The sequence below is a fragment of the Tetranychus urticae genome, chromosome 1 (assembly GCF_039701765.1).
Source record: "Tetranychus urticae isolate SD_2017Ah chromosome 1, NJAU_TeUrti_SD_1.0, whole genome shotgun sequence".
NCBI lineage: Eukaryota > Metazoa > Arthropoda > Arachnida > Trombidiformes > Tetranychidae > Tetranychus > Tetranychus urticae.
The window spans coordinates 29064891-29091420 of record NC_142958.1 but is presented as its reverse complement, the minus strand read 5'-3'; the positions used below and the strand labels follow the sequence as shown (position 1 = coordinate 29091420).

Here is a 26530-nt window from a genome sequence, read left to right as displayed (position 1 = left end):
TGCTTTGATGAAGAGTCAAATTAATTTGAAGGTTGAAAATCCTTAATTTTGCGTGAGTAATTAGTCGTTTTGTAAATTGAATTAACCTTATCTTAAAATTAACCGACATATTTTGAAAATGGCGACAAATGGATAAAAATAAGTAACCTTTTGACTAATCCTTTTTGTTTTTAAACAAACTGATTATTCTTATCTCTTATTAAGGCGCCAAAAGTGATAGACAATATCTTTTTGTAGACATTTTTTGATACTGTGAATCACAAGATGTTACATTTCAAGATTTCTTATCTTTGGTCTCATATTTCAACCGATTTTACTTTTTTTTAAATAAACGTTACCTTTTGCTGTTCAATCTCTAGGATTTCTGCTTTCTTTTTCGTATCCGCAAAAAATGGTGAACAAAGATAACTGTTGTGATATTTGTAATCTTCCAATTTGAATTGGTTTAAAGGTGAAATCGATGCTTTCTCGTAGGCATATTTTATACATGGTGCTCGTTTATCTGGTGAAAATATATTTGTTGTAATCTCTCGATTTGCTTTGAAATGGTCAGTTATCCTCATGAAGTCGTTGATTGAACCAAGAGCTAAATAAAATAGGTAAGAGAATTAATTTCATTGCTATTGGAAAAAATGGACTGATCGTTTATGGGGTAAAATCTCACAAAACATAACCATTTTAGACAAGTTTTCAACAATTGAATTATTTTTTATTTGAATTCCTTGCAACTTTACTTCTGTTTCATCCTTTCCTCCAGGTTTTTACCTGTTAGCTAGTAAAGGTTATTTTGTCTGAGCTTTTGTGTGTAAAAGCAATTGCATGTTTTTTTATTGGTTAGTGAATTGAACTGGGTCCCTAATTGAATCACAGTAATTATGGCAGCTTTTTCACTCTGTCTCGTTTATTGCCACGTTAGACTCATCAATGAATTTCAGACATGGGGCAATTTAAGTGAAGCAAAAGGGTAAGTCTTGAAACCAATCCTCATGAGTACATCATTAAAGACTTACTAGAGAAATAAAAGTAAAATAATTTCTTTCTTTTTCTTCTAGACGCCATGTTTTACTATTTGCATCGTTCCTCACGTTACATTGGCACGAAGAGACTTCCTTTCAGCAAAATAAGTGATTAACTTTCTGATCCAATAAATGCTTGCTCTTTGATTGCAAGCTTTTATTTACCATCATACCTGATGTTATTCACATTATTGATTATGGTTGATTACGGATAAAGAGAGAAACTAACATACTTAAAGAATAATTCATTGAATGAGAAATTGATGAAACAAACAAAAAAAAGGTTGCTTCAAGGCATAAAGTTCAAGAAACCATTAAGCGATTCAACATAAGAAAGATGAAAAGATCTCGCTAGAACTAGCAAATGATCAAACCATCATGAATTCATAAAACTGGTGGATGAGGGCAACCAATAATGGAGTTTTTCAATCAAGTTAACAATTGAATTTATGGATTTGAACATATTTGCTCAAAGCTGTTTCCCTTAACGCCATGATGCTGATAGTGATAACACTTTGGAAACTGGACATGATTGCTATTATTGAGGAAGGTACAATAAGAGTAACTTTTTCAATTAGTTAAAGATGGGAACAGAGCTGGGTATTTGAATCGTTCATTACATTCTGCCCATCAATTTATTTATGATGGAAAGTGATACAATTATACTCAAGTCAACGAGTAAAAAGGATAGCTTGAAGCATGACAGCAAGAAAGATGGAATATGAAATTGGTGAACCAAAAACCAGATAAATGAATACACATTGTCATAAAACTCATGATAAGGTCAGTATAAAGCAAACTGTTGAACTACATTGACCATTTCCTCTTCCTTCCGTTCTTCATACATTTCTTTTTTATACCTTTCTCATTCACCTTAACTTGTCTTTCTTTTTTTTCAGCTCCCGTTCATTTCAATCTTATAATTGTCAGTGCTGAAGCTGTCTTGTTTTTGCAAACCTTTTACGCTCTGATTGTTAATTTAACATTATCAAAGGTAACTTTACGTAAAGGGTAACAATGGGACTCTTGCGCTTCCCACTTGAAAGTTTAAAATACAAAATAAACAATAATTGAAAGATATCTTAATGATTACTTCAACTTTAACAAGACTCATTATCATACTAATCTGAAACCTGTAAATTTATTCTTTTAGATGACTCGAATAATGATCATTAGAAAAAAGCAGGATAACTACATTATAATGCTCATCTTTTGATGGTAGCTGTTGCTTTCAGTGTTATGGTAGCCATCACAACCCACACAAAGTCACTTCAGTCAAGCAGGAGAAACGTTTTTAGATGAAATGAAAAATTTAGAAGTAAAAGGAAAAGGAAAAACCATGAACAAAGGAGGAACTTTGATGCTGTTGATGGTAAAATTGAACGGAAAAATTATCCAAATATTATATAAGCATGATGTAACCATGATATGAAGCTCAGTGGTCCTCAAGTGATAACGACTTTCCCTCATAACTTTCATTCATATTCATGGTTAAAATATGTTGCCTACAGACACAAAGTTTCACCAGATAATCAGTATCATGATTATAAGGGAATCAATCGTAAGATACAAAACCAAGAAGATTAATTTATCATACATTTATGGCAAAATGGAAGAAATGTGCCTAAAATGAATGTGAAATTGCTGGAAAAAAAGGCCAAACATTGACACCAATTGGATATGCAATATTATCGAAGGAATCGCGACCGAAACGGAAATTAGGTTAATGTTGTTACTGCTGTTGTAGAGTTGAAAAGCCGAAAGGAAAATCTATAACAATAGAGTGTGCTGGCCTGATTGTTATTGTGTTTTCAAAAGAATGCCAAAAAATTGAAGTTGAACTGGCTAGTTGAAGTTTATTTGTCAAATCATTTCACAGTGAGAAGAGGATTAAGTTTTGTTTTCAAGCCTTCCTCTTTGGTGGATAATGCATTGACATTGACATAACAATCGACTATTTGTTTTTGGCTTTGATCATCAAAAAGGATAAGATTGAATCTATTTTATCAGCTTGATCATCTTCTACCTACCTCTACTGGATCTTCTGTCTATAATTGATAAATCAATATAGATGAATAAAGAGACAGTAAATGTATGGTCATTTGGTTTACCAAAAAGTATAGAGAAAAAAACTCGTTCAACTAAATTATTGTTCAACAATATATCAAGAAACAATGATGAACTATATCATAATGTAATCTTGTTGACAGTATCAGCAGTTGAGTTATTCCCGGGACATCATCACCACTATCATCTTGTTCATACTTTTACCATCATCAGTATTTTGATGAAACCAAAAGAAAAACAATATCAACTGTTAACAGTGCGACCCATAAATCATGCCTATCAACAATAATGAAAGAAACATCGCTCAATATACATTACAAACAATGCATAATGAAAATCCAACCTTGATCATGACGAGATAACAAATCCGATCAGACACGTTTCTAAATACCTGATAAGATGTTAACTTGGACTAAAGACAAAATACTAATAAAATTGGAGCTAAAATTAAAATCATGGAAAGTGGTGGGATAATGATAAGAATCGGAATTACTAGAAGAAAAATGGATTGAAGACCATTTACGGTAGACCACATAAAAGACTTGAATTGTTGGAATGCATTTTATAAATAAATGCGAGACTCACTAGAATGGGAAATGACAATGAAGGAAAAGGACCAAAAATAGTTAACCATTTACAGTAAACCTACAAATAACCATGGAAATCTATGAATTACAAATATTTCCAACTTTTCCATTCTTTTTGTTTCGCTTACAGAGAGCTTCATCTGTACTACCAAACAGTAGGAAAAACAAGCTGGAGGGAAGCGAGAAAAAAAGTTATATCTGTTGGTATTGGAGGCGTTTTCCTTTCGCCAGAAAAGCAAAAATATCCACAACAAAATACACGCCATTATGTAATCACCAGTACAAAACAGCAAGTACAGGATCAACCTTAATTGACAAAAAAAACACGACTAAGTTTAGTCTCAAGATATAAATATATCTCTTGATTTTTCTTCTGAAAAATTTCTCAATGTTTACCATCAAGCTTATTGACTTACATTTCTACAAGATTTGATTTTCTGTCCTCAAAAATGGAACTTTGGATTGGCGAAAATCGTTTCTTCTGGATTGATTTATAAAAGCTGAACAAATAATGGAAGCAGAAACAATGCAAAACTGTGCATTCAAAGAAACTCATCCAAGTTTTCTTTGTCTTTAAACTCTACTTTTAACAAAAAAGTGTTTCCAGTTGACTGAAAAGCGTTTCCACTTTTCAGGTATTTCATGGTAAAAAAGAGATAATTTTATAGTCTTTACACACATCAAAATTTTGACGATTTTCATTAGTATGCATTTATGCAGATACATGATATCATCAATGTTAATTTGATATAATTTGTTGACTTGTAAGGTAAACTTATTAAGCCCTATTACATGATTGAATTATTCATATCAATTTTCAGCTCATTCAATGAGTTTGGACAAGAACAAGTGAAAAACTTTCTCTCTTTCCAATTCTCGCCCTTGAATACAGATCAGCATTTGGCTTGTTAATCCTGAATCTCAATCCAATTCTTAGTCTTTTAATCCACTTAACAACTGAATCTTGATGAAAATTTTTGACCACCGACGTTGATTTCCAGCTGACTATTATTAATGAATCAAAACTGTACTCATTATGAAATCAATGGTTACACAGCGCTGTTACAATTTCAATTGAAACAATTTAGGCAAGTAATTTAAAAGTTGGCAAACGACCACAATTTTTACCAAGAAACATGATTAAACTCAATTAGATCAGTGTTTAGATAAAGTTAAAGATGGCAAAAAATTGAAAGCATAAATATTCAAAAGCATTTATTTCGATGAAATAAGTAGAGCTAAATATGATAGATGTAAAAGATACATTTGATGTTCATCTCAAGTTGAAACCATTTCCATTCTCCTTATACATGTAACTCATGGTAACCTTTTTCTTCTTTTACAGGTTGATCCATCATTATCATCATCAACAACATCAACATCATTCACATCATTAAAATTTCTTCCGTTTTTCCTTCGCAATTTGCACAAGACTTGACTGGATTAACTAGTTGTTTGGGATTCACAAAGGCAATATAAAAGTACCTACGCCTTTTCACCTTTTTTGGTCATTCCAAGCGAGATCTTTTTCCTTTTTTCTCTTTCTCTTTCTCTTTCCTCTTCTTCAGCCTAAAAGCTCAATAGAACAAGTATTATGATGATTTCCATGGGTGAGGTCACCATATTAGCTAACATTAGTTTCTATCCTCGGGCTATCTTTGGATAGGTGAGAGTAGAAAGAGAAAGACAAGGTAAAAAAGACGAAAAATGCTGCAAAAAGTAAAGAGAAACGAGATTTTTTGTTCCAAAGGAAAATATTTACAAGAAAAAAATGGATCATCAAAAGCAAACTCTTGAAGATTAGGAAACGTGACTTGGAATCAATTTCAAGTTTTCATTTACTTCAATCATAATTCACTTTAAATATCAACAACATGGACGTTAACAACAATGGCCCAGCAAAATTTTTGAATACATTAATAGAGATTGGTTCCTTTTATCTCGAGATAAATCAACAATTTAAAAGTGGGAGAATCAACCTTATCCTTGATGTTTCTCTTTGTATTTGATCAGCTGGAAAGGTGGAGAGAAACAAGAATTTCCAGTGTTTTTTTTCATCAAAAAATCAACACAAAGAAACCAACAACACAATCACCTTTAAAATTGAAGGTCTATCACCGATTTAAATCAAGAATAATCCTGTATACCTGTGAATCAACAAGTCTCATCACAATTAGAGTTTGATCACAATAAAGGATAAAGAGGAAAGAGGAAAGGCTTAATAAAGTATCAGAGAATCTCACGAACATCTAATATTTGAATCTGTATTGAAACAACAACAAGCCTTTCAATTGATTGAAATGGATCCATTAATCCTTTTTTTAAACTTGCCTACACACAAATTGGTGAAAAAGTGAAGCAAATGATTGATGACTGTTACCATTAACACCATGCACTTTACCAACACACTTTAAACATCCCAGCATCAATGGCATTTAAATACCAACAATTGATGGTCACATTTCAACTCTACAACATTTCTGGAAGCTTGAATCAAATATAAACAAATCATCTGATCATCTTTAAGTCATAAAGCACGGATAATTTTACATTTCATCAATTTTATAAACAATGTTGGGTCATTATACCGATTGTACTGTATCGTGTCCAGTAATGAAATGTGCTTACGGTTAGTGAAGTGAACAACAGACTAACCAATCAAGATTAACAGTCATGATCAATGGAGGCGCACAAACAAAGGTTATGCCAGTGATTAGCAGGGGTCCAATAATTAACTTACCAAGTTAATTGATGGCTTGTAATACATTTTTGTTAATATAAAAAGAGCTGTTCAAAGTAATTTTAACATATAAATAATAACTTAAACAGTGGACAGCTTTTTATTCAACAGAAAATTAAAGGTTGGAAAATGTATTACTTAACATCATGATTATAAATATTAATTGATCAGGTAAAAGATGAGAAAATTTAAACAATGAATTTATAAATTGTTAAACGATTATTCCAAGTGTTTGTAGTTGGCAAAATATTTACAGAAACAAAACAGAATAAGAATTAACATCATAACTATCGTTGTTTAATTAATTTCTCATGTTAAGTGTTAATGAAATGATTTGTTGCCATAATAATAATGATAATTTCATCTCTTTTTCATTACAGGACACAATTATGAATAGGAAAGACTAGGATGGGATCAATATGCATGTTGACCAACGCCTTCACTTAATAAGCTCAGGATGTTGATTAAATGATGACCCTTTAATTGGCTATTTAATCATGTTTAATTAAAATTGCTCATTGTTGATGTCAGCAATGATAACTTTCATGCGGTTTTCCTGGTTAACAATTACAAACAATTCAATCCACTTTGAATGTTAACTGCAAACATCTCTTAATTGTTTAATTGTATTAATCCATCATTGCAAGTTTCATCTCGTTGGATGTTTAAACTGTTGATTTCAAGTTTACCAACTCAACCTTTTGAAATTTAATCAGCAACTTTGACTAATCAAATTAACAAATTAATCAACATGAAAATCAAAATACTCTTCCCTAGCATTGGTTAAACCTTTGTACAGTCAATTTAATTTTTCTTATAAATATTCATGTTTCGTCTCAAATTGAATTTACAATTAAAGAGTTGAATTGAAGAAAAATGATTATTTTTATTTCAATTTTTTTACCCAAAAATAATAGATTCAATATATTAAGTAATAATTAAATTTTAAGCAGATTGCAATGATTAACATTTCTAATTATAAAAAGAGATTTTCGTTTATTTTGACTTCCATCTTTCATTTTTCAAACCTCAATCCAACCTAATCAGATTAAAGTATTTAATACAAAATTGTCATTACGTTTACCATCAACACCAACAATCATCAATCAAGCTGATCACCTGAATTCACGATGTGAATAATCTTGAGATTAAATAGTCAAATGTTTGCTACTGAATGGGAATTAAGTCTCAAGTTTAAAGTCGCGACTGTAACAATTAGAAATTTTGATTAAATTTAAATTAAATTCATATCATGATTCTGTTAAGTACCGAATGAGAAACAAAGTCAAATTGAAAAGGTTGGATGCAACAGAATCTTAATCAACGTCTGATTAATGCAAGAAAAAATGAAAACAATTAGTTAATCACATTCTGACCTTTTTTCAATAGCGAAACTGTTTAGTTATTTATTACTTGAATGATTGATCAGCTTGAGATGAAACAATCAAATTTAATCAATTTTGATTCATTTCCATCAAAATCTTTTTTGACTTTCAATGAAGTTAATCTTCAAGTCGAGAATGAAAATAAATTGTGATTCATGTAAATTCAATTCCCAGTGAATTGTATAATCATGATTTGAGGTTGAAAAAGAAACAAATGACTGATTGTAAAGTAATTTACAAATCATTCATTCCTTTCAGGTAAATGTTGTTAAAGCAAACAAAAATGAAACATTAAGATTGTTCATTGTAAACTGATTGTAATTTGCATTTCCTTTGCGCTTGTTTCAACAATTTACTGATTTCAATGTAAATACTAAATTATTGGATTGGTCCATGTGAAAGGTTACCGAGTGAAAGATGGACCAACAAAATTATAGCCTTTTGTAGAGACTTTGGTTTGTTCATGTTTCTCTTTACCTTGACCGGTTTGTGTCTAATAAAAAGGTAACCCAAGTGAAGAGCGAAACTTGTAAAGGTAAAGAAAGGAGAAGGTAATGATTATGGTGATGACGATGATGATCATTATTATTATCATTGTGCTGAGAAGATTGAAAAAAGAGAAAGATTCACTTGATTGTCTGAAAAATGTTCAAAGACAGGTTACATTAAAAGTGGATCCAACGATGGACTCTTCAAACATACTTTTTACAAGAGGAATCATCTTTTCATCAATATTGACTTGCTCTTCACCTCTCACCATTATCATCATTCATCTTCTTTACCTTTTTTTTCGCTTCTTTCTTTTGTTCTCTCATTTTTTGTTGCTTTTTCGCTCTTCTCTTTGCTGTTCAAATTACTTTAAATGATAAGTAGATTTCAAGTTGAGCATCTCTCAGTGTTAACCGGAATTAATAGATTGCTGTTGATCAGTTCCATGACGATTCAAAGATAACAATCGAGTGATGAAAGTAGAAGAGCATTTTCTCATCTTTACCGATTCAATTCATTTTTTCATCATTTTCATCATTAAATTCAAATGCTATTTTTAGATGAGTAAATAGATTAAGACAAATCACAGGTGCATCAGTTTTACCCGAAAAAAGATAACCAGAAAAAGGCAAAAGAAATTGATTCGTCTTTGAATTTAAATGAATCTGGAAATTCAACTGAAGCACGATCAACTGCTATTGTAATTATTTGGTTTAATTAGTTTAATAGGAAAATCAGTGGCAACTTTGTGTGGTTGCGGTTTGAAATTATCAGGTAAAGTTAATGAATTGAAAGCAGTTCAAGTGTAATTGCCACTTTTATGCAAAATGGGCAAATGATGGTCATCATTAACATCATGAGCATCAGTGATGTTTCTTGAAATACTGGGCAAACAGGAAAATGGTTATTATTGAAGAAAGTAAACTTTCATTCTCTCATTCTGGTTCCTCTTGATTTGGGCTAAAAAACGTTGGCGATGATGATGATGATGATTGTAAGAGCAGGGTTGGCTATCAATCTAAATGTTTATGAGATTTCAAGTTTCTCTTCTCGTGTTTGCAATAAATTGTTGATAATAAGAAAAAATGATTTAGCCATCAACTTGAGAAACGTCTTGACTCTTCACAGTGATTTAAAGCCTCAACATTACATTTACTCCTGAAACTCTGGATAGACTTGTATTGGTTAAACAATAAACATTTTTTTTCTGGTCCAACTAGTCCGTTAGCGAGTCCATCAAGTTACGATGAAAAATCTCATGAGGTAAAACCATTTTTTTTGGTGAAAAAAACTATTAAAAGCTATTGTTATCATTGTGCATGATGGTTCTTGGTGCACCGTCAATGCTATCAACGTTCATTATAATAGTTACCATTGAGTTAATGTGTCAATTTGATGAACCATTTTCTCACGTTCATTAGATTCTTGGAATGAGCGAAATGAAATTAAACAAAATGGACTTGAGATTGTCAAGTGAAGCTAAATAAAGATGTAAAAAATGTTAACACACGCACAGAAATGATTTACAATAAAAACAATCAACAAGTTAATTTGGTGATGAAGATGACCGTTTTAATTACAAGTAAAAATGAAGATGCAATCAATATAATCTCATTCAATCTTAATACTATTAAGAGGATCAGATTTGCTGATGAACCTCACATTTTAAGGTAACATTTTGTCTTAATAACAGTGTATCAGATTATCATGATTGAGGTGAAACAGAGTAGAAATAAAATAAATTTGTAAAAATGAAAATAATACGTGAAAATTAATGATGATGATGATGGTAATAGCAACCACTGTCAATCATTTTTTGGGCCTACATTTGATATTCAGGCCTTAATGCAATAAAGATTTTGATCAGAAAGAAAACAAAATTAATGTGAATTAAATTCGTTTTTTGAACAATTAGCTTACAATTTAGTGTTCAATAGCAAATATTTTTGGCCATTTGCTCGTTTTAAATTGTAAAAGTGCAAAATGAAAAGTTAATAAATGAGAATAAAAAGGTTAAGGACAAAATGAACAAACAAACAATATGAAAGACTTTATTCACTGCAACAATTTAACTTTTAATTGTTTCAATTATTTGATCAAATGTATTTTGCACTCACACTCATGTCAGACTAACAGGATTTAACAATTTAATCAGAGCATCTTTGGTGTCAGAATTTATTGAGTCTCCAATTGATGATCAGTGAAATTGATTGAAAGTGTTGATTCGGAATCTTTAACCAATTTTTTTATTCTTGTTTTAAAGTCAACCAGAGTTCAAATATTTACGCTAAAAAGATGAAGTTTATGGTAAATGTTTTTGGTCAACATTAAGAAAAGTAAATGTTAAATTGTTTCTTTTTCTGGTTGATACAGATTATGATTTGGTTAATTGTTGCCATTATATGGACAGTCTTGACAGAAGTGGTCAAAGGAGAGACCAAAGTGGAAGCCAAGTTACCTTATTATCAACGTTTCTTTGAACCCAAATATTCAACCGGTTTTTATGCTAATAGCCATTACCTTCCAACCTATTATCCATATTACTTTCGTCCTTATTATCAATGGATCAATTGGAATCTAGCCTCATCTGGAGGTGGATTGGGTGGATTAGGTTGGCATCATGGTGGTTAATTAAAGGTAAATAATCTCAATTCTCATTAACCAGACTTTTACATTTTTGGGTTGATTCACATTTTTAATATTTTTGTCACTTTTATACCTTTTTTGTTACATTACTTGATCAACATTAAACACTGTTTTGCATTCAACTTGACCATTTCGTTCACTTTACAATCAAGTCTCTTAAATGGTTCCTCAGTAAATTCAATGTTAATCATTTTCCCTTCCTGATAACAATTTATAGTTGAATCGTGAAAACGTTTATTAACTTAATCACGGCAATTACAAAACACAAGTTTGTCATAAGTTATGAATTAAAGTTAATTACTGTTAATCTGTTTAAACTGTAGAACCGAAATGTTTAATTAATGTTTTGATTTTAATAAGATTGGTAACACTTGCGATTAGTAAATGGATCTTGAAAGATCAAGTTACAGTCAAAGTAAATCATTTTGAATCAAACCTTTTACCAAAATCTTATTCCAATCAAATGGCTAAGATTTTGAGCAGTTCAGTAATCAAGAGTCTGACACAAAAGGCCATGATAGTTGAAATAAGATGAAGATGAACGTCCTAATCTGTGATTCGGGTTTCATGAGAAACTCAAATTTGGGTTGTTAAACAGGAAACTTTGCAGAATCACATTACCGTGAATTGTAAATGAACAGTGATTAACCTTGACAATGGTGATTATTTAAAGTTAAATAGTTTTGGCAATTATTCACCTGAAATTCAATATCCATGAGCAGCAACCCATGAGGACAAAAAGAAACAAAGAAATGCTGAAAATCTTGAAGTAACAAATCGCCAAATGAAACTAATCATGTTTAATCAAGATAATTGTTCGTTGTAACAATTTTCACTGCAAACTTCGTTGAATCAATCTCTATTGTTGGTTAGCTTTTATTGTGGCAACAATCACGAAGAGTCAAACATTGACTTTGAACTGTAATCTTGATCAAACAATGTCAATTGCAGGTTGATTTTGATTAGATAAATAATGATTTATAGCAATTAAGTGTAGTTGGTGATACATGATGAGGTAAATTGTACTCTTATTAAACTTGAACTTTATTGAAGAGGAAAAGTTTACCTTTACGTTAAATTGACTGAATAACTTTTCTGGTTAATCATCAAAACTTTGGGTTAAAAGGCAAAGCATAATTATTTTTGAGAAACCATTTCAAGCTCATTTTTCATGTTTATGAAAAATTGTTCATTCATTGAACAGTCTTCGCCAAAAATGCCTTTCATTACACTTTGTCTGTAAATTGATTAATGGTTAACCTTTAGTCGCAAAATTGAGCTAAAATTGTCTCAATTTGACAGTTGAATGATTAAATGATGCTCTAGAAGGCAAAATTGGAAGTTTATTCAAATACAATTATTTGAACCAACATTGAAAAATGATGGTTAACCAATGATGAGACAACCTTTCAAATTGTATTAACCAGCAGATAACTTGAACTTTCAAACTTTTTCCATGAAAATTGAAAAAAGTTACATTCGTCCAATTTTGATACAAAAATCATTGATGTTGTTGCTGAGCTGTAAGAGATGGAAGCTTCGATATGGAGATTTAGTTGAGCAAACTAACAATGATAAAGGGCATCGAGCAAGGTAATAAGGTAAAGTAATCATAAAAAAGGAAACATTTCTAATCATAAGCTTGAAAGGTAAATGAGATTTGGGTTTCATTGTGGGAACATTGTGAGTTATTTTGCCAAACAATCACGAAGAGTCAACATTGAAAAATGACGGTTAACGGAGCATCTCATTGGTAACCTTTCAAACCTTGTTTTTTGGTGAAAATCAACTTTTCTTTTCATTAAATTAACAACTTCTATTGTTAACTTCTTGACCATAAATCAATTTAACAGTTAGATTGGCTAAATTTATTAAAAAGAAACATGTAAAACAATCATTTGTTACAGGGAAGCAAGTCTATCAATGCCTTTTGCCTTTGAAAACAAAATTGAAGTGCATTTGGACAGATACGTTTTCTTGTTGTTGATTTATGTTTACCCTTAAGCCTAATTGTGACTGACTGATCATCATCAACACATCAATTATCAACAAGTTTAACAATCTCAAGTTCATCTAATTTAAACATTTAATTGAAAAGATTGTGATCAATGATTGTGTTCAACAACAATGATGAAAAGATGAAAAGTTAAACTCAGGTAAACATAAAAGGAAAAATAATACAAAACTTGCTGCTGTGTTTGGGCCAAAATTTACTTTCCTTCAGGCCAAAGGTGAGTTCAACTACTGTTACACAGAGGACCATTAGGTGCAAATCAATAATGATTACACCCAAGGAAACAGTCAAGTTAATCTTCAACTTTTAAACTAATAATGATAATGGTTGAATAATGGACATATTGAGTCTACATTGGGTCAAGGCTAATGTGACAAGATTAATTGTCAAGCCATATTTGGATCAACATGGTAAACAGTTTAGTCTGTTTAAACCATTGACATTGATTAAGAGACTAAACTGACAGTGAACAGTGAAACAGGATAAAAGTACAGAGACTCAAGTAAACATCTTTGGTCATCTGGTAAGATGTTACAGGATGGATCATGGTCAGGGATGAAAAATGTTTAAATAACATTGCGTGAGATGACTATTAAATGCTGTCAAGTTAATCATGAAACGTTTATAAAAAGCTATTTAAACGTCTCCAAGAATCAAAGCTCTGTATCAATGGCACAACCAGATATTACCAAATCTGGTATCAATATTCAAATGTAACCAACTGTCAGACTCCCTGAGGTTTGATCAGCTTTGGGTTTAAAAAAATATGATATTGGGTTAATTAAGAAACTGAGGGAAAACAATTGAAATTTACATTGGAATCGTTTTTAATTGTGATTGAAGGTTGAAGAGAGAAAATTGTAATTCTAAATTGATTCAATTAACCCATCAATCAATAAATATTGAATCAACAATTTAGGCTTTTCTTCCAATTTTACCAAATGTTGGAAAAATATCCTTCACTTGAAACTAAGGTTCATTTAAATTGTTGAATGTCAATTGAAGACCTTTTCTGGTTTTGAAGGGAATCATGTTTATTAATAACCACGTAATTGTCAATCATTTGAGGTTAGTAAAAGTGAATCAGTTAATTAACTTTTAAATTTATGAAACAATTTAAAGTGAATGAAAGTTAAACAAAGCCTTTTCATGGATAGAAACAGGTTAACCTAACCCTTTTTCATTGTACTCTTTGTAATTATCATGGAACGATGAAAATGAAAGATAAAAGTTATGGAAATATTAATAATGCAGTTACACGCCCAGGTAATAAGTTAATTTATATTGATAAGCACTTTTTGTGCCTTTTACCTTTTTTTATCAGTCCAATTATACACCTTTAAAAGGCTTTATTTTCATGAGCAACTTTCAACATTCAACTTTAAAGGTGCCAATAAAGGATAATTAACAATTAAAATGCAACAGTAGTTATTGTTTCAATGGTTAAGATCAGTAAACAGTGAAAAGAGATTCAATTTTTGGGTTTTGCATAAAACCAAAGATGAAAATTGATGATATTTAGATTGTGATTTGAGTTGAATACATTTCATGATTGTCCTTTGGCTTGTTCAATGGTGCTAACTGTTAATTAACTGAGAATCTGATAAGTCCATTAGCAAGTGAATATTGGGTTTAAGATAAAGGCCTCAGGTTGTTTCAATTATAAATGTTCAAATTTAGATTCAAAGGGATCGCAACACACCCAAAGAACCAGATTAATGATATAGTTGAGGCTCGCTGATCATGATGATCACTGTAAAGAGATTTTCAAAATTTCAAGGAATCTATTTTTTATTAAAACTCGCCTTTTGATCAAATCTAATCATGATTAAGAGCTTTCATTTTACACTAAAAATTTAAACCTATTTTTTAAATTAATAGTTTACCGTTAATTTTGTCTTTCAAATTTTACTTCATCTTTTCATCATGAAATGTGGAACAATTATTCACACCTTAATTGAAGTTTAAACCTGTCCAACTGTTAATTATCATTTCAAGTAAGGATAAGATGAAAAGGTTTCTTCCTTAATCTTGATCCAAAAACATTAGCTTTTGTTGAATCTTTCAAAATATAGCAAAGGATTGAATTTGCCTTCATTGTAATTAACTATCAAGACTTACTAATCCAGTTAATCGATTAACTGCTGTTAAATGTTTTCACGCAAATTGTTGATTAATGATTTATGCTCAATATGATTGAGGCAAAATTGATTTGAAAAATTGGCAAAAAAGGTAAACTGAGAAAGGCTTAATAATGAATCAATTAGCAAAAGACTGAATCAGATATCAATTTGCAAATGATTAATTATCTTGCGACAAATTAACTGACTGTTGTTTTCATGTTTTCAGTGGTTAATTTAGTTTATGTCAATCATGATTGACAGTATGAATTGTTCAACTGTGCATGAATGAACGGCAAGACTGTTCAATAAAAGTTCATTTCCTTGATTATGGTAATGTTGAAATTGATTCAATTGCTATTTTTGATTATTGAAAGCTGTTAAGGAACATTTAGTTAAATCATTTTCATAGAAACCGAAACAGAAGAAGAAGAAAGTAAAGAAAAATGAACTTTAATTAACCACTATTTACCAAGAAACGGGTAAGAAACTGGTTTTCATGGTTATTCCAGTTGCAAGAAGTGATTAACCAACAGATTCACAATGGGATTGATTAGGAGTAAACACAGCATTTCCAATTGTAATAGTTGATTTGCACGCAAAAAAAGTATAGCAATACAAATTTCAAGGTTCAGATTGGAAGGAAAACAATCAACAATTGAAAAAAAAGATTGAATTTACCTGAAAGCCTGATGTTATTAAGATCAAGTTAATAATAGTAAAATTGATTCCCTGTGTGATCAGTTGTATTGGTAATGAGAAGACAAAAGGTTTTGAAACATGAAAACTGAAGACTAAATTTGAATGGAATGACTGCAATTACAATTACCCTGACCATCATAATCATCATCAGGCCAACAGCAGGGTTTCCTTCAATTAATCTTTCAACATTTACCTCATGTGAAAGCTAGTCTTTTTCACCGTCAACATTCAATCAACATGAAGTCAGGTAAAAGAGTAGAGGAAGCATCAAAGTCAAGGTGAAAAAAAAGATTCACAAAAACGCCCTCAACTGTCATGATGGTGCTGTTGATGATGGTAGGAATGAGAATAATGTTGAGTAGATGAAAAAAAAGGAAAACTAAATCATCTGTTAACAGTTAACTCTTTTCTTCCTTTTCTCATCCTTTTACTTGTTCAGACAAGTTAATGTTTCATAACTGATGGGTTCATGTCAATATTTAATGATCCATGAAAGGTTAGCTTTCAAATTGTTTCAAATTCATTGATAAAATGACATCGATTCTTGTCAACTTTGTTGATTCTGTGCAAGTCCAGAAATGATGTTCAACAGTTTAAACTCTGTTGCTCTTGAATTGTCTTTGGAAGTGAATTACATTTTTAGATTAAATGATTAAGTTGATTAAGATTAGCCAGTTTGAATGAGCAAAACTTGGAAGCACGGAAATGGCAGCAAGACGATGATAAACTGCATCATCATGATGAAACTGCACAAGGAAAGGCTGAAAATGAAGTAGACAGGTAACTCATGCAATGCCCATGATGAGAGAAGGATAACAAAAGGAAAATGTGAAAACAACTTTTGAGGTTTTTGTCCATTTAAAGTTCCCAAGCTTATTAGAGGCACGCAAGTTGAGTCTAAACAACAATGGCCACAACTCACGGCTACAATTGACATTGGCTTACTGTTGGTGAACAAGTAAAGAGTCAAAAAACTTGGACAATCAACTTGATTACAAATTGTCAGTAATGATGAATAATTTGTTTGCAACTCAAAGTATTGAATGAATGTGAAAATTGAATAACTAATTGATACAAATCAACATTCTTTGCCATTATTCATGGACAAAAATTGCTTCAATCAATAAACAAGTCAAAGACCATAATCAACAAGACCTCCAATGAAAGTCCAATAAAGGTAAACATTTAAACAGTTTTCCTTCAGTGAACCTTTTCTTTGCTTCTCTCAGGTATTTATGTTTCCCGTTTTCAGAGTCACAGTTTTTTTTGTTGATTTAAGGTGTTTTCAGGTCAAACCTAATTTCCGGTTGAAACATGTTTCACACTGAACCATAAACGTTATCAGGTTAAAGTTGGTCCACTCAATTCCCTCTGTATTTACCTGTAGGAATGAGCAGGAAAATAAGTTGTTAACTTGTTCCGTTTAATCAATGTAATCAATGAACACTTAATTCACAATGATAAGGAAATTGGGTAAAAGGTAATTACAATTAGAGTTTTTTACAATCTTTTCAAGTTGCGCTCTTTGATCAATCAAAAAATACTTTTCAAACAACTTTCATTTTTGTTTTGTTTCGAGATGAATTGAAATTGAATGGGCCATTAAGTTTAAAGGTAAACGACGAAACATTTGAAAAGATAATTTCTACCTGTAAAGGAGAAACAGGTAGAAAATGGTTTCTCCATCATTTTTTGATGGTTCCTTTCACTTCTCTCATCGCGAAAACAAGGCTTTTTATTGTTCAATTGGCTTATTATCAAATGATGAAAATGGGTTTTGCCTTTTTTGGTCAGTTGACTTTTCATTCTATTGGTCAGCGTTTTTTATTGCTATCAAGTGAGAGTTGTCCATTTTGTAACCATAACAATAAGGAAATAATGGAATAGTGAAATCAAGTCGATCAAAGGCAATCATTAAACAATAATTGTCCACAAATCATTGATTATTCATAATAATCAATAGATTAATGTTTCTTTTCTGGTTTGTTTTCAGACCAAAAACAATCTTTCAATTGCAATTCAATTTCCGCTGGAAGCAATCAAATACAAATTTAATAAGCTTAAGTGTATTGATATCACAAAGGTTGACCTTTTGGGTCACTAAAGAGACATCTTGTATCTTCAACTCTCGTGGCACTTGGCCTCAGTTGTAAAAGATACAAATGGTGAGGAGAAAGAGATTGCGGGGAAAACCGTTTATTTAAAAATGAATATCAAGCAGAAGGTTTACTTGAATAGGAATGAAAATGGCTTGACTCGCAAGTTACCTTGACGGAGCAAAACCAGTATTAAGAGGTTTAACCAAAAACAGCGGCAACACCAACATTGGATAATAGTGATAATAGTGAAAATAATAATCATTGAAATTTAGTGTTGAATGTAATCATCAAAATCAACACATTAAATGACTAGATTTAACTATACTTGAAATTTATATGAACCATGTAACAATCATCTTTTATGTACTACTAATAATGCTCATTGTTTATCCTCACACGATGATCATTTGACTTTATCCAGGGCAGACTTTCCCTCCTTCCCTTCACCTTCCTCTCCTCCTCATCTTCACCTTTTCATCCATTGTCTCTCTGTCTATGTCTGTCTTTTTTTTATTCTATTATATCTTTTTCTCTCTCTTTCACTCAATTTTAATCATCCACGTTCCCTCTTCAGCAGCTGTTCACATGTGATCCATTTAAAACAGTACCTAATGTGATGCAAAAAGATGATGAAGTGATGTTGGGAAGTGAACACACTTATGGTTTTTCATTTTGTTGGGTGAAGAGGAGAGAGCGAGGAGGGAAACCCTTCGGTTGATCGGATATCCGTGGCGTGTTTTTCAGCTAACATAAGCTTAAAATTGTTTAGTTGCATAGTTGACTTGACACTATACTTGAGACTTTCAAAATGACAGTTTTCCAAATCGTAAACCTTTTTCTTTAAAAAAAGAGTGTAGAGAAGGAAAACGTTTCGGGTTAAACATTTTCACTGGGAAAACAATTGATATGCTCAGGTTGGTTAACGGGAAAATCAAGATTATCAAAAGGCCTTTTGAGTTGGATAATCCAGTTTGTCGTTTCAATACAATTGATCTCGACAGTTTTGTCAACCCATCTTTTAAACATGAGAAAACTGTTGAACAAAACATTCAATATTCAATCCGATTATTGTACGAGTTTTAATTTTCACTTCAGTTGAAAACAGATAATCACACTTGAAATTTATGTAATTTATTTTAAAATTCAAAAATTGTCAACATCTTTTAAAATGGTTATTAGTTGTGAGCTTTGTAGGAATGAGATTTACGGTAAATTTTTGGTACTAAAGGTTTACTTACGAACTTTAACTGCTCTGTGATTAAGATTCTTAACAATTGTATGACAGTTGATTATTTTACCCTTAAGACGTTCTGTTTTTTTGTTGATAGAGTCAACTTCGGCTGACAGTTCATTAAAAATGGTGTTAGAGATGAAGGCTAGGCAGGACAATTGTTTAATCAATGCAACAAGCGTATTATTGGCAATGGCTTCTAATTCATCTAATTCCTTATCCGGAGGTAAAGGTTTTCTGCTCAAGAAAACAGGTTCAACAATCCAATTGACGGCAGGCATAGTGAAATGGTAGATCTAGTTGGTAACAAAAATGGTTAACCCAAAACAACAACACAAGAGGTAACACAATAAAACCTATTTGATATGTAAAATCCAAATCACAGCCAAAATGGGTATCCTATTTGCATCCTTTTCACTTTTCACTTTTCACTTCTTCATTGAACAATTTTTAGTAAATTTTTAAATACAAATATCCAGCTAGCTCAACTAAAATGTACCTACTTTGGGTTTGCGGTAAGTTTTCAACTTTCAGAAAACTTGTTTAATTTTTCAAAACTGTTGCCGACTCGTTTCAACGCGCCACCTAGGGGGAGAAAGTGTTTTTATACTGACAGCAAGGCCATCTTTATTTACCGAAACTAACTAAGCAACAGAAAAATTATTTCATTAGATTGTGTCTACTTCTTGATCATGAGAATGCTTTTTTTAATCATTCAAGGTGCTTTTTTCAGCTCTACGTTGAGTCAAGTTGTCGAGAACTCCATCTTGGTCATGCAGTGCTAAATTGTGATTCGAAATTTTGAAATTAAATTAGCGTTGTGGATATGCTGATACGAGAACAAGAACGATCTTGGAATAATGAAACCTGTTACAGTTACATTGAAGGATTCGATGGAAAAGTCAAGTTGTAACAGTTTAATATATTTTCATGGATTGAAATCTATTGAGAATAATGTTTATGAACAATTTTATCTTCCACCAAATTGGAGATCAACGCAAAAAAGCTTTCGTAAAATGGATGAGTGAAATCGAGTCATCACAAGCTTAAAGTCAAACCAACTCTTTTCCTCGCTCAAGGTTGGCTCCTATTTTTATAACAAATGAGCCTAAAGACATGGTAACTTACTTAAGTCCACCTCTCGAGGGTTAAACGATTATGAAGTAAGCAACTTTCTTATGCTTCATCACATTTGCTTGGTAAAATTGCTGAAAATGCTTGCTCAAAGCTCAATAACAAACCCGGAACAAAAATGGACATAAACAATCGCAAATTAACTGGTAAGTATCTATCATGAACACTCATTTTTAAGTCTTAAATGTCAACAATAGTTACTTCTAATCACTAATTTCAACATTTTATTTTGATATAGAAGAGTTAATTTAATCAACAATTCGGAGCTTTCCTAAACCTACCATGGACTCTTCTGGTTTTACGATCAATGCGTATTTGCGAGCAGTTTTGCATTCAAATTTTTCATTCTTTTTGTCTTAAATTTTGACAATCGACCGATTTTTTGGACAGTTTTCACGGGACCCTCTAGTGTCGGTCAAGATTGAGCCATTGCTTTTCTCACTGGCCGCACAAATTTTAAAATCTTCACTCTTCTTCATACCCATGAGAACAGATGAAAATTTGAAAATATTCACAATTGTCAGTTAATCTCTAGCTGAGCTGGTTAAAATTCATTTCCATTTTTATTCCAATGTTATTTCTGCGAAGAAATCTTGTCTTTAATAGTTGCTTAGCCTGTGAGCGAAATATCTGGAAAAAGCAAGCTCAATGGTTTCAAATTGAAATGGGGAATTTGAATGCAAATCCATAAGATGTTATTCCAAATTCATCATCTAAGCTGTTAGATGATAAAACAATTGAAATCTGTCAATGTGTTTAGCCAACTCTGCAAATAATTATGAGAATAAAATTAAAGGGTTTGATAAGCACGAGGAAATTATTTTCATCAAATTGAAAAGGTGTTTCCCCTGGAAGCCTGGCATAGGTTCATCAACTTTGAAATGAATTGGCAATGATGAACATATTTGATAATTAAAACTCATTCAATTGACAATTTGCCCTGAATGGAGCCCATTCAATCCAGATCAGTGAGTAAACATTAAATAATGGTAAAAATGAAAGACCCAAAAGGATTGACATTTAATTGAACAATGATCGATGGAAACCTTCACGGTCCAACGTAAAAAATTGTGAGTAATCTGTTAATCATAATTATTATTATCATCTTTAACTACCTGTAATTCACGGCTTAAAAAACTTCAAAAGAAAACATTTGATAACTTTTTCCTCAAACCTTTTTTGTCTTCTTTACCTGATCAACATTTACATTGCTTGTTTTCATTTCACCAAGTTCACCTGAAAGTGAAACTTCAACTTTCACGATCAACTTTTTTATTTCATTTCATTTTTGATGCTCTTTCATCTTAATCTTTACCATGCTTAACCTCAAGTCCAATCATTTGATAATCTTGTTTTCCTTATAAACAAATTTGCTTTTGCCGTTTCAGTGAAAATTGTTTCAACCATGGATTCAAATGTGCCAATGGAAAACAAAGCCAAAATTGAGTTTACTGTTGTGCCTTTGAATGAACACTCAGAACTTGGAACCGATGAAATGAACAACAATGACAGTCCACCTGTGATATTCGTTGAGACTGAACCAGTAAGCAATCCAATCACGGAATCAGATGTAAATGAATGTAAAATTGTAAGTAATAACTCCAATAAATGATCCAAGTTTTGGTTGAGAAAAAAGTACGTAAATGTCACAAAAGTGTCAATGAGTCTATGAATTTTTCAATTTAAAAGAAAATCATGAAAGCTTTTGGAGCTTAGAAATTCCTAAATTCTTGCTGTTGCACTTTGAATGTATTAGGTTTTGGCTTCTTCCATGTTAGTTGCTCTTTTAATTTCGTTTTTGGGTAAATCAGAGTTGAATCAATTTGCGCTTTGTATTCTTCTTTGTTTTGATTTTTAAATTGATCTGATTTTTTAGTAAATTTACTGTTTAAGTCTTGAAAGCGTTTACCTTTAAGAACGATAGACAAAATTTGAACGTTGATTTTTATGAAAAAATAAGTCCTTTTAAAGTGCATTTTTCATTCAATTCATCACTTAATTTTGAATTGCAACATTATATCAACTTCATAGGTTGAATGATCTTTTTTATGACTATTTTGCACTAAACATGTTTCGCAGTCTTTATGGTCAATATGGTAAACCCGAAGACTTTGTGGTTAGTCTTTTATTGATTTTGAATCGAAATTAGTGTTCTCTCAATTTTTGGGTTGAGGAATGAAGCTTTCAATTTGTCTATTGTCAATGTGCTTTTATTTGAACCTTTCACTGTCAATGTCGAATGCTTTAGGCAAAGATTTAATCTTAATCTTGTTGCTAATTTAAGCTGAGGAAAGGCCTTCAGTAAAAATGGGTTTGAAAATTTTCCAATGAAAATGTGACTAAAGTTTGTTTTGTTTTTAACCTCCAATCACATTTGACCCTTTCCAAGGTTTCATTCTTGCTCTTGAAAAGTGAAATGTCAATGAAATGAATTTGAAATCCCATGGATTGTGAGTTTCTTTTTCTTCATAGATTTGCTTTGCTTTCGGCTGATTCAAGTCAACCCAAAAACCGGTTTAACACGTTTTGAGTTAAACTTAAAGTTTACCAATTTTCAAATGTTTAGGTAATTCATTAGCGTAACATTAACTTTTTTTCTGCCATTCAATGTTATCAATCTTTAATTTTCTATCAAATATTACAGTGATCATGTAAATTAACCTGAACGGCCAAATCGTGCTTCCCATTGCTCAAAATTTTTTCCTCGTTTTCCATCTTTCCTCATAATCTGAGGAACTTTTTCTTTCGTTTTTAATCTTTCCTCACTCTAATGGATTCTCATTCACAGTTGACTTACAATCACTACCTGCTGTAGTATCAGCTTGTGTCGTTATTTTTGTGTTTCTCACCCTTTTCTCAATTGTTCATTTGTTTCAGAATATGGATCCAATTGGAATCACTTCATCTTCAGTCAAGATGTCACCTTTTCGAGTCTTTTTGTTTACATCAATACGTTTAATATTCCGTGCCCTTTCATCGTTTGTCGGACTGTTTATTTGTTCATCGAGAAATGCTCTTCCACCGATTAAGGATCCACTTCTCTTGAAGCCAGCAACAACTTTGGTTCCAATGATTAAATCAGGTTCTTTGAAAAGTGAAACATTGATCAAGGCTTACATATCTCGGATCAGAGAGGTTCAACCGCACCTAAACGCTGTAGTCCAAGAACGCTTTGATAAAGCTTTAGTAGAAGCAAGACAAATTGATGAAGCCATTGCATTGGAAATCAAAAATGGTGTCTCAGCTGATGAACCCAATTCCATTCGGAGAAAGCCACTTCTTGGCCTACCATTAACGACTAAAAACTCTCTTGGTGTTCAAGGAATGATCATGGATACAGGATCAGTACCAAGAGCTGGAACCTTGGCTGAGAAGGATGCCGAAGCCATTGGTAGAGCTCGTCAAGCCGGTGCCATTATTATTTGTATAACAAACACTCCTGAATTGGTGCTTTGGTACGATTCCCACAACTTTGTCTACGGAAGAACCAACAACCCATACGATCTTGCACGAATCCCAGGAGGTAGTTCAGGCGGTGAAGGCGCTCTCATCTCAAGTTGTGGCTCTTTGATGGGTGTAGGTTCAGATGTCGGTGGATCCATTAGGATTCCTTCATTTTACTGTGGTGTCTTTGGCCATGCTACTTCACCCGGCGGTGTTCCTGTCACTGGAATGTATCCACCTCCATGTAGGGCTTGGGCAAACCATTTGTCTTTTGGTCCCATTTGTCGATATGCAAGTGATCTTCGATTATTGCTCAAAGCTCTATCTCAAACTGAAGGAAGTGATCCATTAAAATTAGATGAAACTGCTTCTCTCGACAATTTAACAATCTTCTATTTTGATGACATTGGCAATCCATTGGCTAACCCTGCTGTTCCAGAAATCAAAGAAGCTATTCAAAAGGTAAATCTATTTTTTGTTTTTACATTTCATCTTATCAACTATCAGTCACTTTTTAGGCTCCATTAATAGTTCAGTTACCCAAAATATATATTTAAAGCAAAATTTTTGAAGGTTGGAAAATAATTCTCCTTTAAAAGTATCAATTTATATCACAATTCTTGTATGTTTTGGGTGAAATAAGAATCAGTGGAAAAAATTATTGACTGCTCAAGAATCAACTCATTTGGTTTGGTTATCATGACTCCATTGATTCTTATCGCTGCTTTACGTTTCATTTGATATCAAAATAGCAACATAATTATTGCTTTTTGGTGAATAAATGACGGAAAATGTTTTTTCCCGATAAACATTAGAAAATTTCATTCACGTTTTAACGGGCAATCTTAATGTTCCATGTCATTTTGTAATTATTTATTTATTTTCGTTTTTTCTCGTTTTTCTACTTTTATTAACAGACCTTGGAACATTTCAGAAGCAACTTCAATGCTCGAATAGAGAAAATTTCGCATGGAAAAATGTCCTATTCTTTATTCATGTGGGCTGCTCAACTATCATCGGGAGATGCTTATCCAATGGCTGTTGAAGCCGCACTTCGTAGAGGTCGAATCAACCCTTACTGGGAATTAGTCAAGTTTTGCTTCCATTTATCCCAACACACTTTACCTGTCATCTTAATGTCACTGTTTGAGTCAATAGGACCTAAAAAAGGATCCCCAATGCATGATAAAGTGCTCGAGAAAGGAAAGGAAATGAAGAATCATTTTACTAAATTATTGGGTATTTAAATCAATTCTTTCTCTGCTTCTAAGTCATTATATCTAACAATTTAATTTCAATGTTTTAATTTCGTCTGTTTGTCCAGGTCCAAGAGGATTGATAATTTGTCCAACACTTCCCATTCCTGCTGTGAAACACAGAACAACACTTTTAAATGGATTTGATCCAAGCTATACCATGTTTAGTAATGTAATTTCATTCCCTTCAACTCACTGTCCAACTGGTTTGACCAAAGAAGGCCTTCCCGTTGGATTTCAAATAATTGTTCCTCCTTTCAATGACAATTTGGCAATTACAATGGCATGTGAAGTTGAAAAATTATTTGGTGGCTGGATTTCACCGTCTGCGGTCAATTGCTGATTAATTATGTACAGAATAGCTTAATTACATTCAATGTAAATCAACATCAATCTCTTTCAGTGATGACTCCTTAATATAATAATAAGGTTATACCTTTTTGGCCATCATTTTGACCATTGAAGCAGCTCAATTAAAATAACTCATTGTGTGTTCACATTTCTTTGTTACCGATTAAATTTAAATAATAAATTGCTATTTTTTCATTTCCTATTTCAACAATTGGAAATAAATTTCAAAAATTGGATCCAATTTTTTCCCTCTCAAATTTAATGAGACTATAGCAAAGAGTAGCTTCCCTTTGGATAATGACACTTATTAGATATTTTTAGAGAAACTCCATCTATTGGAATAATTAATACTTTTCTCTTAAACAATCAAAAAAATTAATCATTAACCAAAGAAAAAAGTACAGTCACTTTTATGAAACTGCACTTAACAATTAACTGATTTTATTGTCAGTTTTCACTAGCTTCCTCTAGTGTCGGTCAAGACTAATTTTTCACATTAACCGTACAGATTTCAAATCCGAACTCAATTTAATATTGAATGATACATTCTGATCAAATCTAGTGATTCACCATTGAATACCATTTTGGGTACAATAAGTAGATTCAAGTTAAAACTGTAGTTTTAAGCATTTTATTCTTTTGATATTTCAATATTAAAATGTTGATCAATGAAATTCCCGATGATTGTTTGCTCGCCATTTTTGATTATCTGAACAACCTGGTTGATTTAATAAACTGTTATAAAGGTAAGTACCAATCATGTTTTTATGTATAAGGTTAGGTTACGGCTTTATGGAAAGTGCCATCTGTGCGAAATTTTTCCATATAAACTAATTGATATTATATTTACAGGATGGATCCGAGTACGGAAATGGAAATAATACCTGGAATAATTTAAAAAGATTGTTTATGAAATACCCGAGTCTCAAACATCTTTCGTTGAGGTACTTATCGAATATAACAGATGAACATATCGAGCAATTGTTTCACATTTTGCCCAATTTAGTGCTATTGGATGTTAGAAAGTGTTTCGAAGTCACTCAAGAAGCTGCTGATTATGTTAAAGATCATTGTGAAAGAAATGGACGATCAATCAAATTTTAATTCGATGGGAATGAACATGAAATCGAATCAAATTGGCCTCAATTGTCCATTGAACGAAAAATAATTAGTCGAGGCTTTGATTTCATGAAAAATTACTTTCGCAAAAACTTTTTTACCCTTTCAAATTTATTGATCCAAATGATTA

General features: G+C 31.8%; 2 protein-coding genes and 3 long non-coding RNA genes across 6 annotated transcripts in view; 4 read left to right on the top strand and 1 right to left on the bottom strand.

Annotated features, from left to right (window-relative positions):
* The window catches only part of LOC107361859 (uncharacterized), a 28316-nt gene extending 8687 nt beyond the window's left edge, over nt 1-19629 (bottom strand). The window contains exons 1-2 of the mRNA XM_015928793.3: nt 19104-19629; nt 339-586 (exon numbers count right to left, since the gene is read on the bottom strand). Coding sequence (XP_015784279.2) covers nt 339-586; nt 19104-19377 — 522 coding nt within the window. The 5' untranslated portion in view covers nt 19378-19629. The remainder of the gene's footprint in view (nt 1-338; nt 587-19103) is intronic.
* LOC107361860 (uncharacterized) lies at nt 460-1318 on the top strand. The gene is made up of 3 exons (XR_001568580.3): nt 460-599; nt 758-964; nt 1053-1318. It is a non-coding gene; the product is annotated as an uncharacterized LOC107361860 (long non-coding RNA).
* On the top strand, nt 1658-2309 carry LOC149094921 (uncharacterized). The gene is made up of 3 exons (XR_016197873.1): nt 1658-1799; nt 1916-2010; nt 2170-2309. It is a non-coding gene; the product is annotated as an uncharacterized LOC149094921 (long non-coding RNA).
* Nucleotides 3846-7287, top strand: LOC149094920 (uncharacterized). The gene is made up of 4 exons (XR_016197872.1): nt 3846-4439; nt 4563-4758; nt 5016-6581; nt 6791-7287. It is a non-coding gene; the product is annotated as an uncharacterized LOC149094920 (long non-coding RNA).
* A 172-nt stretch (nt 19630-19801) lies between the features above and the next one.
* LOC107362075 (fatty-acid amide hydrolase 2-B) lies at nt 19802-25483 on the top strand. 2 transcript variants are annotated; one of them, XM_089266124.1, is made up of 6 exons: nt 19802-20376; nt 20469-21300; nt 21619-21818; nt 23108-24136; nt 24592-24913; nt 24999-25483. In XM_089266124.1, the coding sequence occupies exons 3-6, from the start codon at nt 21636-21638 to the stop codon at nt 25271-25273; spliced, it is 1809 nt and encodes a 602-aa protein (XP_089122250.1). In that variant the 5' UTR covers nt 19802-20376; nt 20469-21300; nt 21619-21635; the 3' UTR covers nt 25274-25483. The 2 variants fall into 2 exon arrangements, with proteins under 2 accessions (XP_089122250.1, XP_089122251.1); XM_089266125.1 differs by lacking the exons at nt 19802-20376; nt 20469-21300; nt 21619-21818 and adding an exon at nt 22612-22796.
* Nucleotides 25484-26530: the final 1047 nt, after the last annotated feature.

What these genes read in the sequence shown, in the direction of transcription:
- LOC107362075 (XM_089266124.1), top strand. Translation starts at nt 21,636, where the DNA reads ATGGATTCAAATGTGCCAATGGAAAACAAAGCCAAAATTGAGTTTACT. An exon ending in ATGTAAATGAATGTAAAATT is followed by an intron (nt 21,819 to 23,107) that starts GTAAGTAATAAC and finishes CATTTGTTTCAG; the next exon opens with AATATGGATCCAATTGGAAT. An exon ending in TCAAAGAAGCTATTCAAAAG is followed by an intron (nt 24,137 to 24,591) that starts GTAAATCTATTT and finishes TTTTATTAACAG; the next exon opens with ACCTTGGAACATTTCAGAAG.